General features: G+C 43.6%; 1 protein-coding gene across 1 annotated transcript in view; it reads left to right on the forward strand.

The window, feature by feature from the left end:
• The window catches only part of LOC131233848 (cysteine-tryptophan domain-containing zinc finger protein 3-like), a 30,154-nt gene extending 15,643 nt beyond the window's left edge, over nt 1–14,511 (forward strand). The window contains exon 5 of the mRNA XM_058230661.1: nt 14,153–14,511. Within this exon, the coding sequence (XP_058086644.1) occupies nt 14,153–14,298 (146 nt within the window). The 3' untranslated portion in view covers nt 14,299–14,511. The remainder of the gene's footprint in view (nt 1–14,152) is intronic.
• The last annotated feature ends 1,905 nt before the right edge of the window (nt 14,512–16,416 follow it).

Consider the following 16,416-nt stretch of genomic DNA (forward strand, 5'->3'; position numbering starts at 1 on the left):
CATCCATTTCCCATCTTCCTCCATCAAAGGGTAGTTCAAGGAGCTAAGGAAGCCAAGGGAGCAAGAAGATCAAGTGGTGGGTGTTTGGATAGGATAGTTTTTGATGTTTTTAAGATGGGCCAAGTGAGGCCAACCGATCAATGGTTTGGATCTCGCTTTGGACCCTAAGGTGTGGCCGATGGCCCACTTGGATCATCATGATCATTCCATGATGGGGCCATTCTCCATGGACCCCATCATGATGTTTATTTTCTTGTATGTTTAGGGTCATCTAGACCACTTAATTTAGTGGAGAAGGGATCTCCACCATTGGATCTAATTTTTATAGACCCATGTGTAATGGGACCCACTTGATGTATGATTTAGTGCAAGGGAGGGCCCATAGTGCCGGGGTCCCTCCATCACACGGTCCCACTCTCTATCCCTCTCCCTTTTTATTTTATTTTTATTATATTTTATTTTTATTTTTTTTTTATTTTGTTGTATGATGGTAAGGTTGTATGGCTACTTGAATGGACCCCACCATGTAGTAAGCATTTTATTTGAGTGGGGCCCACCTTATAAGTATAATACCCACGCCGTTCATCAGTGGTGGCCCACCTGAACAGGCCCACCTCAAATTGCAAAGACCGTCCAGCGTCCCTGGACGCTGGACGTTTAAATGGGAAAACATAAATATCTTTTTTTAAAGCCTTGGAGTGGTCCACTTGTGTAGGCCCCACCTTGATGTATGTATTAAATCCATGCCGTTCATTCCCTTCCCAAGATGATTTTAGGCGTTGAGCCAGAAGATGAGACCAATCAGACTCCCAGGCGGGCCAGACGCGGCAAGCGGTGGGCATACCATTGAAACATCCTCTAACACTTCTACCCACAAACAGGCCCAATATTGGGCTTGTTTTGATTGTCGCAAGAAGCATGGAGAGCCATTGGACGGAGCAGATCTGCAAGAGGTGGACCCCACTGCAAATTCCTTAAGAAACCCAAAAAAAAAAAAAAAATAATAAGGAACGCAGCAGCTGCTCCAGCGTCAGGCCCTCACCCAAGACGTTGCGGCCCTTACTGCAGGGCCCACGTTGATGTTTATATGTCATCTAATCCATTCATCGGATGGGCCACTCTCGAAGTGGGCCCATCTCAAAATCAGCTCGATCCAAAACTCAGATGGCCCATACCATAAGAAACAGTGGGACCGGACTCCTACCTTTGAGATCCTTTTGGGGCCCACAGAAGTTTTGGATCGGGATGAAATTTGTTTTCACCGTTCATCTTGGTCCATGTGACCTTATCAATGGTCTGGATGAATTATAAACATTATGGTGGGCCCCACATGGAGCCCACATTGATGTATATGTTTGACCACCACCGTCCGCCTGGACGGTGGACGTAGCCCACTGTGATAAGTGTGTGGGCCCACTGTGATGAGTGTGTGGGCCCACTGTGCTGCGTGCGTGTGTGTATGTGTATATATATATATAGATATATGTATATATATATATATATATATATATATATATATATATAGATATATATAATATTATAGTTCATGTAATATTATATGTATATTATATACTATATTATATATATATATATATATATGTATATAAATATTGTACTTATTTAGGTGAGGCCCATTTCAATTACTTATGGCCCATGATTGAGGCCCACTTTGATGTATTATGGGCCCATGGGTCAAGGCCCATTTGATGTGCATTTGGGGCCCATTGGTGTGGCCCATTTGATACACATAAGGCCCATAAGATTAGGCTCATTGGTTAAGGCCCATTTGATGTGCATTTGGGGCCCATTGGTGTGGCCCATTTGATACACATAAGGCCCATAAGATTAGGCCCATTTGATACGTTCTAAAGCCCACAGTTTATAGTCCATTGCAATGCACATAAGGCCCATTGGTGCGGCCCAGTGATGTGGCCCACTTGATGAATACAAGGCCCATATGATATGGCCCATTTGACGTATTTAAGGCCCAATGGGACGTGCCTAAGGTCCATTGCAATGTACGATCCCAGCATGATTTATGTAATGATGTTTACGTCAGGGCTATGCCTTGGGAGCAATGGTGGTTTGACGTCCACATTGCAAGTATAGTGTGGTTAAATGTCCGCATTATGACATTCCCTAAGGCCCATTGTTAGGCTCGTGCATGTTATGTGTAGGCCGTCTAGGCCCACCTTCGTTATGTACATCATCCATCCTATATAGCATGTTTAATTTCATGATTCATGATCATATGCATCATACGTATGCTTGATATGAGAAATGACTGATCATAGTATATGCCTTTGGGCAGATTGTTTAGGGGCTCCCGTACAGGGGGTGTTGCCCTACATGAGCGCACGATACGCGCAGGATTGCTGTATGACTGGATAGTGTGATTCATGCATTTGCATTGTGTGATATTGTCACTGTACGCCCTAGCGACATCAGGGCCATAGCCTCCACAGACGCATCGTGGTTGGCAGGATTGGATACCGGAAATACTGTTCTACATGGGGTGCGATAGATATCCCTGGGTGAAAGTCCCTAAACCCTTATGGTACCAGGAGGTTGCTCCAACGTCTAGACCGAGTGGGTGCATGAGCGCTGAGTGCCGATTACCAGACGGTTGCGCTTTCCACTGTGTCGTGGTCGGTTGGAAGGGGGTGCGGCCTTACCCGCCCGAGAGTAGGGGGCAATGCTAGGCTGAGTCTGACCAGCTCGAGGAATGGGTCCGCTATTGACGAGCCGAGCCCGATATTGGCAGGCGGATAGTGAGGTCTTTTCCACTCACCTTATTGCGCGCGATGGGGCGGCAATCTGGCTTGGAGTGTACTAGACCCCGGTGATATTCCAGATTTGAGCCGTATTGACATGTGGACTTAGATGAGGATTTGTATGCTTGACTTGCATTTTGCATTGCATGGCCTTGGTATGGCCGACATCATTCTTTGCACCGCATGGCCTTGGTATGGCTAATGGGATTCTTCGCATTCATCAGCATGTTCCGCATTACTCTGATACTGCATGACTACATTATCACCTTGAGCATACACTTTCACCACCCTCTAAACTTTCTATAAGCTTATGCACGACCGTTGCGTGCAGGTGACGTTGGATCGCAGCAGCGCTGAGGCTTGGACGCGTGGCTGATCTTCTTTTGGAGTTTTGGTCTATATTCATTGTATTTCCCTTATGCTCATTGTACCTATAAAGTTTTTGATTATAGTGGAAATGTGATGGAGTTTTTGGTTGTTGTTTGTGGGTTATGCCTTTGGTTATGCTTATTACGAATCAAACTGATGTACAAATCCTCCTTGTAGCATCCCAGGATCGGAACCTGGCGAATGGGCGCTGGGAGCCGAGAATGGGGTTCTACGGAGGCTGTCGGCGCCGGATTCGGCGATCGGGAATTTTGTGAGCCCGGTCTCCGAGTTTGGGGCGTGACAATGGTGCCGTCTTAGACTATGTTGCGAGGACAGTTACATTTCATATTCCAGGCTTGCCAGTATTCCAGTTCGTCGCCGAGCCTAGAGTGGAGTCGTTATCTAGTCTCTTGGCTTTGGTCGTTGAAGATTCTGTGGCAGAGAGTATCGAGCAGCTGCCGGTTGTTTATGAGTACCTGGATGTGTTTCAGGAGATCTCGGGTTTTCCGCCACGTCGGCAGGTAGAGTTCCAAATTGATTTGGTGCCCGGTACTACGCCCATCTCGAAGGCCCCCTATCAGATGGCACCGTTGGAGTTGAGGGAACTGTAGGAGCAGTTGGATGAGCTCCGGGAGTTAGGTTTTATTTGTCCCAGTAGTTCGCCTTGGGGAGCCCTTGTATTGTTTATGAAGAAGAAGGATGGTTCGTTGCGGCTCTGTGTGGACTATTGCAAGCTCAACATAGTCACCATCAAGAACCGATACCCGCTTCCTCGTATTGATGATCTGTTTGATCAGTTAAAGGGTGTAAAGTATTTTTCCAAGATAGACTTGTGTTCCGGTTACCATCAGATTCAGGTCTGAGAGGAGGACATTCCAAAGACGGCTTTTCGGACACACTATGTTCACTTTGAGTTTCTGGTCATGTCATTCGGACTGACCAATGCGCCCGCCATATTCATGCAGCTAATGAACGAGGTTTTTCGGCTATTCCTCGATCAGTTCGTGGTGGTATTTATTGATGATATTCTTGTATATTCGAGGACTCGAGAGGACCATGCTGAGCACCTGTGGATTGTGCTTGAGACCCTCTGTGCCCACCAGCTGTATGCGAAGCTGGAGAAGTGCGAGTTTTGGCAAGAGGAGATGAAGTTCCTCGGTCACGTGGTGACAAGGGAGGGTATCGCTGTAGACCCCTCGAAGGTTGATGCAGTGCATCAGTGGGGCTAGCCTACGAACGTGTCCGAAATTCACATCTTCCTTGTTCTAGCAGGATATTATCGGCGGTTTATCAAGGTTTCTCCCGTATTGCGGCACCGCTGACCCGGTTGACGCAGAAGGGCGTCGAGTTCGTCTGAAGTGACGCCTGCAAGACGGTATTTAAAGAGTTGAAGGACCGCCTCACGTCCGCTCCTGTTCTCACTCTTTCTGACGGGAGTGAGGGTTTTGTTGTTTTTACTGATACCTCCAGAGTTGGCTTGGGTACTGTACTGATGCAGCACGGGAAGCTAGTGGGGTATGCCTTGTGCCAGCTCAAGGTCCATGTGCTGAACTACCTCACCCATGATTTGGAGCTCGCAGCAGTCGTCTTCGCACTGAAGGTGTGGAGGCATTATCTATATGGGGTCAGGTTCGAGCTATTCTCGGATCATAAGAGCTTGAAGTATCTATTTTCGCAGTCTGAGTTGAACCTGCGATAGAGACGATGGATGGAGCTGCTGAAAGACTATGATTTTGACCTTCAGTGCCACCCGGGTAAGGCGAATGTGGTGGTGGATGCGCTCAGCCATCAGCCACGAGGCCTGGTGGCACAGATGATGGTGCATGTGTGGCAGATGCTCGAGGATGTTTTAGAGTATGACTTTGAGTTCGGCCTGCAGTCTTCCATTGCACAGCTTTCGAGCTTGTCGATTCAACGCTCTTTGGTGGCTAGGGTGATCGAAGCTCAGTAGACGGACGAGTCACTTCAGGAGTACTGAGCAGAGGCCGCATTTATGGAGCATTCATATTGGCAGATTGGTTCCGATGGTGGGTTGCACTTTAGAGGCCGATTGCGTTTCCCAGACGTGCCAGAGTTGTGTTGTGATCTGATGACCGAGACACACCGATCGAGACTTACTATTCACCTGGGCTCCACGAAGATGTATCGTGATATGATGAGGCAGTACTTCTGGCAGGGGATGAAGCATCAGATTATGAGTTTTGTAGCCAAGTGTGACACATGCCAGCATGTCAAGCCGATCATCAGAGACCCCCTAGTCCCTTGCAACCGTTAAGCGTTCCAGAGTGGAAGTGGGAGCACGGTATCGATGGACTTCATTGCAGGTTTGCCGAGGACTCGGCGCGGTCACGATACCATCTGGGTTATCGTTGATCGTCTGATGAAGTCGGCTCATTTATTTCCAGTGTGTGCTTCCTGGTCGATGGACCGGCTTGCAAAGGTGTTCATTAAGGAGATTGTGAGATTGCACGGCGTTCCAGTTTCGATCGTTTCAGACCGAGACTCCAGATTTACATCTCAGTTTTAGAGGAGTTTCCAGCAAGTGCTGGGGGTCACCTTGCGTCTCAGCATCGCTTATCATCCGCAGACGGATGGGCTGACCGAAAGGGTCAATCAGATCCTTAAGGATATGCTCAGGGCTTATGTGATCGACTTTGTGGGTAGGTGGGATGATCATATGCACCTCGCCGAGTTCACGTACAACAATAGCTATCAGGCGACTATCGGCATGACTCCTTTTGAGGCACTTTATGGTAGACCATGCAGATCTCCTAGTTGTTGGACCGAGGTAGGAGAGCGTCATCTCTTAGGTCCCGAGCTTGTGTAGCAGACGTCAGAGGCTATTAATGTTATCAGGTAGAGGATGCGCACAGCTTAGAGCCGGAAGAAGAGTTTTGCTGATCATTGGCATCGACCCCTCGAGTTCGTAGTCGGGGACATGTATATCTCAAGGTCTCGCCTATGAACGGCGTGGTTCCTTTTGGTGTGAAGGGCAAACTCGCCCCAAGATTTATTGGACCTTTTGAGATTACCGAGCGCGTAGGCGCTGTGGCCTATAAGCTTGCCTTACCTTTTGAGATGTCCACTATCCACGACGTGTTCTATATTTCTATGTTGCGGAACTGTGGGTCGGACACTATTCTTGTGATTGATTGGCAGCCACTTGAGGTCCGTGGGGATGCTTCCTACATTAAGCAGCCGATTCGTATTCTTGATCAGAAGGAGCAGGTCCTCAGGACCAAGGTCATTCCCTTGGTGAAGGTTCAATGGGGTCATCATTCGGAGGTCGAGGCATCTTGGGAACGCGAGGCCGAGATTAGAGAGCGTTATCCCCATTTGTTTGTTGATTGATATATGCAGATTGTATTACCTTCTCTTGTGATTAATGATGATTGAGATATATATATATATATGATGATGTTTATGTATTATTGATTACTCCGATTTTGTTAATTTCGAGAACAAAATTTCTTTGTTGGAGGGAAGAATTGTAAGACCTGACCCGAGTTTGCATATGTGCATGTGTGTGTGTGAGTATGCATTTCATTTCTTGTGGTCCCGGGGTCCTATCGGTCGAATTCAGGTGACCCGCGACCCTCAGATTATGTTTGCGGTCATCCTTGAGTCCGGTCACATAGACCCAACTCGGATCGAGCCGAGACCTATGCCATCTTGTCCGCTTCGTCGTTGCGGTTCCAACGCCATGACTTATGTGTCCATCCGACGTGTAGATCATAATATGTAGGCTTTTCATTTCTAGCCCTTGATCATGATCATGTGGCCCGCCTAGTGTGGAGGGCATGTTTTTCAAGATGGCCACCCACTTTTATGTAAATTCTAACGCACACCACCTAAACCCCATCCTCTACACCACCCACTACTCACACACTATCCATCCCTACCCTAAGCTTATAAGTCTATGGGCATTGTTTATATCACCCTAGTTTCATGATGGATTTGCCTATCCTAGGAGAGAGAACTCATGATGACTCTCTCTCTCTCTATCTCTTTTCTAACAATTTCTCTTCTCGCCCTATCATTTCTCTTTACTCTCTTCTCTCTCTTCTCCTAACAACACCTCCACATGTCCCCACCTTCTCCTTCTATCTAGCCCCTTCTCCCTCTAATCTCCTCCCATCTAACCTTCAACAATCCATCTCACCCATTGAAATATGTCCCTTGGAGCATGAAGAGTAGATTGATGTAACTTTGGAGTAGGATCCATTAAGGTGGGTGCTTCTTCTTCTTCCCTTTCTCCATTTTCTTTTGCTACATGCGTGGAAGCATGTAGGACCTACCAATCCATGGTGGAGGTCTTACATGGCTCCTAGGATGGAGGCCATGGGCCTAGATCTTACTCATTCCTTCTATGGTGGGCCGTTCTCCATGGACCCACCATGATATACTTTTTCTTCATTCTATTATCTCATAGGCCATTCAGGTCTTTACATGCATAGTAGGGAAAGGTGTCCCCACCCTCCAACAACTTTTCTTGATAAATAATAGCTTGCATGTAATATATGTACATGTAGATGGTATGGATTATAGTATGGAAGGTCCATTAGTGGTGGGACCTTCTACCAATGGCCGGATCTTTCTCATTCTCTCTCCCCTTCTCTTCTTTTTCTTCTATTTATTTTTGAAGTGGTGTGGCCCACTAAGAAGGTCAACAACATCTCAGATTCATCAGGGAGATGGGACGTCCAAGCCCACCTTGTTGGACGTCCAGGTCCACCATGCATGCATGGGTTGTGTGGCCTCCAAACTTGATTTTTCATGGAGATTTTAATGCGCTAATGGATCTGAAATTTTGCTAACCCATCAAGGTGGACCCTACTTGATGGATCAGGGTATTAAACCCTTGGATTTATTTATATGGGCCGAAATATGGACAACATATGTTGCTATCCGTAATTCAGACCTAGTTGGAACATGACTTTTGAGCTAATATTTGGATCTGTTTGCATGCCCTTTTCTCCCAATTTTCTTAGAGATTTTGCAGTGCATGGACCCCACTTTGATGTGGAATGGGGCCCACACCATTTCCCCCATGATTGAGACCCATGGGATGGGCCAAAGTGGGCTAACTGTCTAGAAATTTCTGGACAGTTCAGCAACACTATAAGTTGGAAATGAGCATTTTTACTTGAGTTTCTGGAATAAGTGGGCCACCCCAGTAGACCCCACTTGTTGTTCAGATCTAGGGACACCTTGTCCCCAATTTTCCTAGGGTTTGGGTGGGTCCAGGCTCACCCCATGTGGTCCCAAACATAGGGACGATCACATTTCCAGCAACATTTTTTTAGCAGTAGATTTCTTCACGAATACCTATCTGTCCATAAATTGAAGGAGTTAAATAAAATATTTTTAATATCCCAAAAATTCTAAAATTTTTCAGGGGAGTTTCTCACCCATGTTAGGACCTACCTGAAAATTTTTAAAGCCAATGGACCCCATTTGGGCATCTAAAAGGGTGGGCCAACATACTAGACTGCTAGAAATTTCTACTGTGCAGTCCAGCAGCATAGTCCCATGAAAAACAAAGTTCTAAAATACTTTCTAAGAATTTGGGTCATATTTCTTAGTCTTAAATTGTTTTAGGCTTGATGAGGGACCTTGGGTCCAAATTTCAGGAATTTTGGAAGCCCAGAATCCACCCATTGAATGGCCCAAATTCAGCATAGTTATATTCCAGCAATATTCTACCCTAGATAGATTGTATTCTTCAAATTAATTAAAATACGTTTGGGTATCCTAAAATTATAAAAATTTTCAAGGAGGTGGTAAACACATGGTGGGACCCAGCTACCAATTTTTGGGGCTAATGAATTCCTATGCACACCCTGGTAAGGTCCGGACTGGCCCACCACGTTGGGACATCTAGGTTTGTCTGATTTTCTGGACAAACTGTCTTATTTAAATTAATTAAAATACTTTTATTTATCCAAAAATCATGAAATTTTGTAAAATTGTGGCCCGCCCATGGAAGGACAACTCTATAAATATTTAAAGCCAACGGGCCCTTGTACTGACCGTGGTACGGCCTGCAATTTAGGCCAGTTTTGGGCCAAATACCTATGCCCGTAGGACTAATCACCATGGGACGCCCCTAACTTGGGCTATTGCTAGGCCTGTATTCCAGCAGTATGACCCACTTCTAGTGTGCGTTATGCATTCCCCTCTCATCCGGTGGGACCCACAGTGATGTGTGTGGGTCATCAGAAAATAAATGCTATAAATCAATTTATTTGCTAGACTCCAACAAACCCAGAAAGCGGGTGGGCTGGAAATTCAGTAATGGGCTCAATGTTGCCGCCTCATAAATGTCTGTTTTGGGGCAGTATGGCCCACTAGATTTGGGGAAGATTTAAGTCAGTTATCTTAGAATTTTAATTTTATTTTTGGGCTTAATTAGTGCATGATTAGAAGCCCATTCCAATTGGATTCTTCTCGGGCTAGTCTTTTAGTTAATGGGCCTTATAGCCTTGGTTGGGCTGGAACTTTTGATAGGCCCATTGGGCCCTTGGGTCCTATATTTACCTCGTCATTGTGATGGGTCTTATGGGCCAAATACTTAAGTAGTTGGGCCCTTGCTTGCCCATTATAATAAATCCATACTTGGGCTGAGATGTGAGGCCCAACTTACTTGTGTTAAATATAAGAATTTCCCATATATTAGGAAAATGGGCTGTCCATTGGGCCCACCACAATGGATGAACCCATGATCCTTATGGTTGGGCCCAAACTTCACTTGAGGGCCCACTTCATGGCTTATGATTTGGGCTTGGGGTATGGCCCACTAGACTATACATTGCTTAGACTTTAGATCTCTTATCATATGCGTAGCGAGCTACCTTTTTAGGACCCAGTTGAGGTTGGATGTCCTCCTTGGTGGCCCTAAGGTAGGCCCATAGAGGCCTTTATAGGTAGTTAAAGGCCCACCTTGGGTTGGCTAGGACCGTCCCTCTTTAGGGGCCATGGCTCTCTCTTAGCATGTGGGCCATCCCAAATTACTAGGCCCCCACTAGAAGATTTCTCTTCTTCTTATAATACTTGTCTATGTGCCTAGACCTTGACCCTCCTTAGGATGGAGGATTCCATAATTTCCACAGGTAGCCCACTTACATTTCGTGACCCATATGCTCATCTGTATGAATTGATTGTATTGTGTGGTGGTCATTGAGGGATGGAGTTTCTCCCCTCGTGCACATTGTGTGCCTACAGCTAGTGCATGATTTGTGTGTGTAACTCATGCATTGCCATCATATTTCATGATGATACCGCTCTTGCTTCATCAGGGGCCTTACCTCCACAGGGACGTTCGTGGATGTCTGTATGTGTGGACATCGAAAATATTATTTGAGCATACCAGGTGCATAGGATGCTCATGGGTGAAATTCTCAAAACTTCCATGGTACCAAGGATCCACTCTAACGCCATGACCGGGTGGAATATATGAGCGCACGAGGGCCTTATACCGTTAGACTACGACTCCCACTGTCCTGTAGTCGGTTGGATAGGGGTGTGGCCTTACCTGCCTGGTGTGAGGAGGTATTGCTAGGCTGAGTCTGACTAGCTCATAAATGGATCCGCTACCATTGGGCCTTGCTGGTGATTGGCTGTCCATAGGTGGTTAGTGAGGTCTCTTACGCTCGTTTGACTGTGCGGGGTCTGTAGAGCTATAAGTGCTATGGTTGAAAGCCCCTTTATGTTGTCAAATTTGTAGTGCCAAAAATACTGCTTGTACTTTGTGAAATTACATAAATGCAAATGTTTGAGACACCGTATGGATGAAGCATGTATGGTGAAGCGAGTCTCAATGTATGGATGTTGACTACATTAGTGAAGTACAATGCTCAACTCAAGATATGTCAAGCCACGACATTGTCTCACAAGATCGACTTCGAAAGACAAGACATGTTTACAAGTCAAGACTCGAGAATGTTCAACTGAATTTACAAGTTACAAGTTAAGATTCAAGATTGCGTAATTGAAGCTTTTAAGGAAAAGCTACATCAAGATTTCAAGCTTCACTTTCTTTAAAGGTTACATATTTTAAAGGTTCAATGTCCTTACTTCACTATTAAGGTATGTTTGACCTTAGGTTGACCTTTAGAGTAGGTCATTTTGGATATATAATGCAAATGTTTTATATTTAGAAATCTGGTCTGTTCTAAGACTAGTCATGGATCTTTCTTGACTAGTCCTAGCACTGCTTCGACCTGTCTAAGATTTTCTTGAACCAGTCGTAAGTTTGTTGCAAAAATTCAGAATTTTTTGTTAAGCTTCGACCAGTCCTGGGGTCTGTTCGACCAGTCGTATGAACAGTGTCGACTGTTCCTTCGACCAGTCGTGAACCTACGACTCAAACTACAATGATGTATTTTGCTTGGCTTCGACTAGTCGTGATCAACCTAAGACCAGTCGAAGGTGTCCTTCGACCAGTCGTAGACTACCTACGACCAGTCGTGAAACTGCCTTATCTTATCGCGCTCAAATTTTCAAATATCCGTTGGTTCTAAGACCAGTCATAGAAATCTCTGGACCAGTCGAAGATGCAATTTGCTCACCTATAAATAGAGTATGAATCTCTGAATATTGAGGACATCTGAAGTAATTGTAATCCGGCCTTCTGAGAGATAAGTTTGTGCTCCATTTTAAGCTAAGTGTGCATATTTAATATTCTCTTTCTTTAGCTTTTTAAATTGATTTTATTTCTTGTATTCCAATCTGATCTGAAAAGAGGAAGTGTTATTTTCCTTTTTCTGGAATCAAAATCAATTAAAGCTAGCTCATTTTGGTTTAATTTGAAATGTATTAGAACCTAGAACTATTATAAAGTGAGTATTGGACATTGAACTTTGACATTCGAACCTCTACTCCGACTTGGTTCTTCCGGGCTGCTATAAAGGAGAAATTCAAGTATTTTACATTATTGTAATTTATATTCTGTTTTTGGTTTTTTTTGAGATTAAGCCAGAAAAATCTCATTGTGTTTGGTTATCTAAGGAGAGTCAGAAAACTCAGAAAGTGTGGGTTTTTGGATTGTGTAAGCCCAAGTTAAAAAGACACAACTGTGAATGTTTTAGGTGAACCTGTGAAACCTATTTTGATAGTGAACGCTAATATCCTCTGTGTGAGGATATTAGGAGTGGAGTAGCATTCTGTGTGGCTGTTGTTTAACAGTTGGTGAACACACAGGCGAACCACTATAACTCCTTGTGTATTGTAGTTTGAATGTTTGCTTAATTTCCTATCTTTTATCATTCAAGTTGTGGAATGTATGTGTGGATATGAATGTTGTAATATTTACATTTCAAGCACAGTGGGGAATGTTGTGATAATTTAGATTTAAATTTTTACAAATTTTCAATTCTTTGCTATTTATTTATTCTTCTTCAGTTTGAGTTTTTGATACAAAGGACGTTCTAGAAATAAGGTTGTCCTGAGATAAACCCTTAGTTTTTATGGTGTAAGGTTGTCCTTAGAACTGCATTTGTTTCAATCTCTCAATACTTGATTATTGAAGCTGCTTTTAATTTTAAGTATTGTAAATTGATTTATTTTATTTGGTTATCATTTTTCCGCTGTTATAGTCTAAATTTGACAGTCCTATTCACCCCCCCAGGATATATAACTTGGCCTTTTCAAGAGCGGCAATCGTTCAGTAGTGTAATGGACCCGGTGATTCCCTTATAATTGGAAATATACTTGATATGTGATTTGGATATGAGCACTGGCATTACTTGCATCGCATTAGCATTGGCTGTGTAAGCCCCTTCATGCATTGCTTTGGTATGACGTCCAGTACTCATTGCATGGTATTCATGATAAGCCTTGGTAAGGCTAGTGATATTCTCATTGAGCATGTTCTTTCCTTATACCTCCTGCTATTCGTTTGTGCACCATTGACACACACTTTCACCACCTTTTAAGCTTCTATAAGCTTATGCACGATTGATGCGTGTAGGTGATCCTAAACAGGCGTCGTAGAGGCAAAGCGTGGAGTGGAGTTGAGCTTGAGGACTCCAGTGTTGCTGATATCTCTCTCTTTTCCTATTATCTGATGTATGTCCTTTTGGGCCTAATGTAAACTTGTAAAAGTTGAAATTCTTAGTGGATTTTGTGATGTATGCTCTTTGTTATTCTCAGATATACTTGCTGTGATCTTAGGTATGCTCGTATTGAAATGATTATACTGTTATGAGAATTCTCCTTGTATGATCGCAGGATCTGAACCTGCCTTAGGAGCCGAGAATGGGGTACTACGGAGGCTGTCGCAGCCAGAACCGCCCATCGGGTTCCTTTTGAGTCCGATTACCGAGTCTGGGGCGTGACAACAACTCACTAAGAGAGCAGAAAAATAAAGCAAATTTTTTTTATTATTAAGCTTCAATGAATCAAAAGAACTACAAGAGGTGCATATTTATAAGGAAAATCCTGTAACCCAAAACTCGCGCCATGTACGCAACCTATTACTTGTGATGAAGTAAACTAAAATAAAAACCAATCAAAGAAATCTAAAGCGTTCATGATGTTCTAAATAATATAAATAAGCAAAACCTAAAATATGAAATCAATCCGACTAGTGGGCCACGATCATGAGATCCCATGATGGGCTTTTCTTGACTATCGGGCCCACTCTTTAAAATCAAAACTTCGTCTTCTAAGTAAGAGGCCCTCATTGGACATCGTCATCGAGACAGATCGATGGTGGGGCCCTCCCTCTCCTTCCGTCCGTGCGTAGGGCCGGCGTGCGTGCGCGTGATGTCGCCATCATGAACAATTTTGAAACACCCAATGTGAACTTTCCTATGGGTTAATCTCATTATCGTCCAATGAATGCGAAGTGGGACCCACCTGCTTTGACTTGTTAGGAGATGATTGGGCCGAGTCAGCCCACTTCCCGATGATAAGTTTCACTTAGTGTGAAATTTCTTTCTCAAATATTCAATGCAGATTCAATGAAGTTATTTTGAGAAACATTCTATGTTGTTTTATTCTTTCAGGCCAAGAATCATCGTCATTGTCTGCTATTGATGTAACCAATGTCCGTGAGGATGTCGCACCCCCTGAGTCTGAAGCGAAGGGAGTCAAGCCGCTTGCTAGCAGAGCTACCTGTAGCGGTCCACACCTCCTTAATTATTTAAGCTGAATCTTAAATCGTCTGCCATTCCTTGTCTCTGAGTAAAATCCTAGCAAGCTACTACTGAAATGCGGAAAAAATTAACTTGGATAATGTCTGGCTACTCAAGATGCACTGATGTTAGATTTTCTCTATTTCTTTCTAAATCAGAAACTGATAATAGGATTTCTCAAATATGTTTTGTAATTAGAGGAATTACAGGATTATAGAGCTTGATTTGTACGAATGGGGTCAATGACTCAGTGATCTGTGCATTGAGGGATTGTTGGGTGCTTGTGAGGAAAGGAATGAGGGGATTTTGAATAATATGGCTGGATCCACTAAAAAAGTTTCTACAGTAAGCACTTAAGCTTTACATACAAATCAAGGTGTGGGGCCCACCACGATGTTTTAATAACATTGAATTCCACTGTGTTCTGTATATTCCTTTTAATCCATTCAGAAAATGTATCCAGCTAGGATGAATGGACATCCAAAACATCAGGCCATTCCAAAACTGACGTGGGCTGCAACCAGTGATTTTTAGTGGTTTTAGGCACAACTGAGTTTAGGGATCCAAGGAGATAGGTGGGGCTCACATTATGGATGGATTGGATATCGTTAACACATATGGTGGGCTCCACACATCAATTTGCAGATTAAGCTTATCCGAGAGAAGTTTGTATTGGATCTGCCCTCTTGAATAATTGTTGTCTCCATCGATGGAACAACCTTTGCTATTGTCAATTGGGCTTCTCTATTCTGTTTTACCTCAAGAATAGCAAACACTCATAGCTGTTGGAAGCATGAGTTTGATGGGGTCCTCCCCAAGAAATCCAGGGCGTCGGTCCATCAAGGGTGGGTTCCACAACATCAAGGTTTTTAGATCACTAAATCATGATCTCCACTTGTACAAACTGAAAAACCATGGATATATATATACATACCCCTGCTCTAGTGCTCTGAGAGCATGAGAGCACTATAAGTTCCAGTGTTCCTAGTTGCATTAGTTCACTTTCACAGTCCAATCAATAGATATGAACTATCCATTAGGTAAGTTATGAACACATTTCATGGGCTATCATGCAAAAATCACACTGATTGGATGATCTAATCCATCCTTGGCTTTATTTTCTATAGCCATACTTTTTCTAATCCATGGATGGGATGGTTATGATTGCCTAACAAAAGTGATTCTTTAGAATCCATGATGGCCCCTAGCAAGTAGATGGAATTGGACCCATTTTTGGGTAAATGATTTCAACGGTCCATATTTAAGGCCACTGTTCAAATGGTTAATATCTGTCAGATCAGTTTCATGTTTTCATGGTAGCCCATGAAATATGAGTTGGACATGATGAACGGGAATGTCTAAGTGTCCAAATACGATGCAACTAGGTGCACTGTCACTTATGGTGGTCTAAGAGCACTGGAACATTTCTTAAGTATAATTCCATTGTACTTAAACCTGTTCATCTTGCAAGATTTATCTTGAGGTGTTATATGATACTCAGGCTGCATGTGATGCTTGATAAACAGGCGTGCCATATATTAACTCAAGTAAACTGACTAAATTTTACAGCCCACTGTCACAAAGTCACAATCCCACTATCAGATTGGTTAAACAATCCTAACCTTTGATTTGTGGGAATTTTTGTGTGTGGAAATAGCACCGTTAGATATCTTTCACTTCTGCGTCCCATCCATAAATGTCCATCAATCTGGTAGTCGGATACGTCAAATAAGATTAAATTTTGTTAGCGATACATCTACACTGGATACATTATTGTATGGTTTAATTGACTTGTATGCCATGTGTGCAAGTTCTAAGCAATTTCTAAGTGCCTGTGTATTATCTATCACACTATGCCAGTGTATCAAAGTTTTTCTCCTTTATCTCTGTGCACTTATTAACTGTGCTCTTTTTTTTACAGGCTGAATATGTGAGTTCTGGATGGATGCTTCTCAGAGATCACCATCAGCATTGAAAGCTGCTCGGTGGAAATATGGCGTGCAACGAATTGCAGCTGTAAAAACAGCACTTGATTTTCACTTCAATGACATGGATGGATTCATACGCCTGGTCCGTCTAGCATTAAAGGAGATCAACATCTAAACCGTCCATCACGAAGATAAAAATGGATGGGA

This window comes from Magnolia sinica, chromosome 18, assembly GCF_029962835.1.
Source record: "Magnolia sinica isolate HGM2019 chromosome 18, MsV1, whole genome shotgun sequence".
NCBI lineage: Eukaryota > Viridiplantae > Streptophyta > Magnoliopsida > Magnoliales > Magnoliaceae > Magnolia > Magnolia sinica.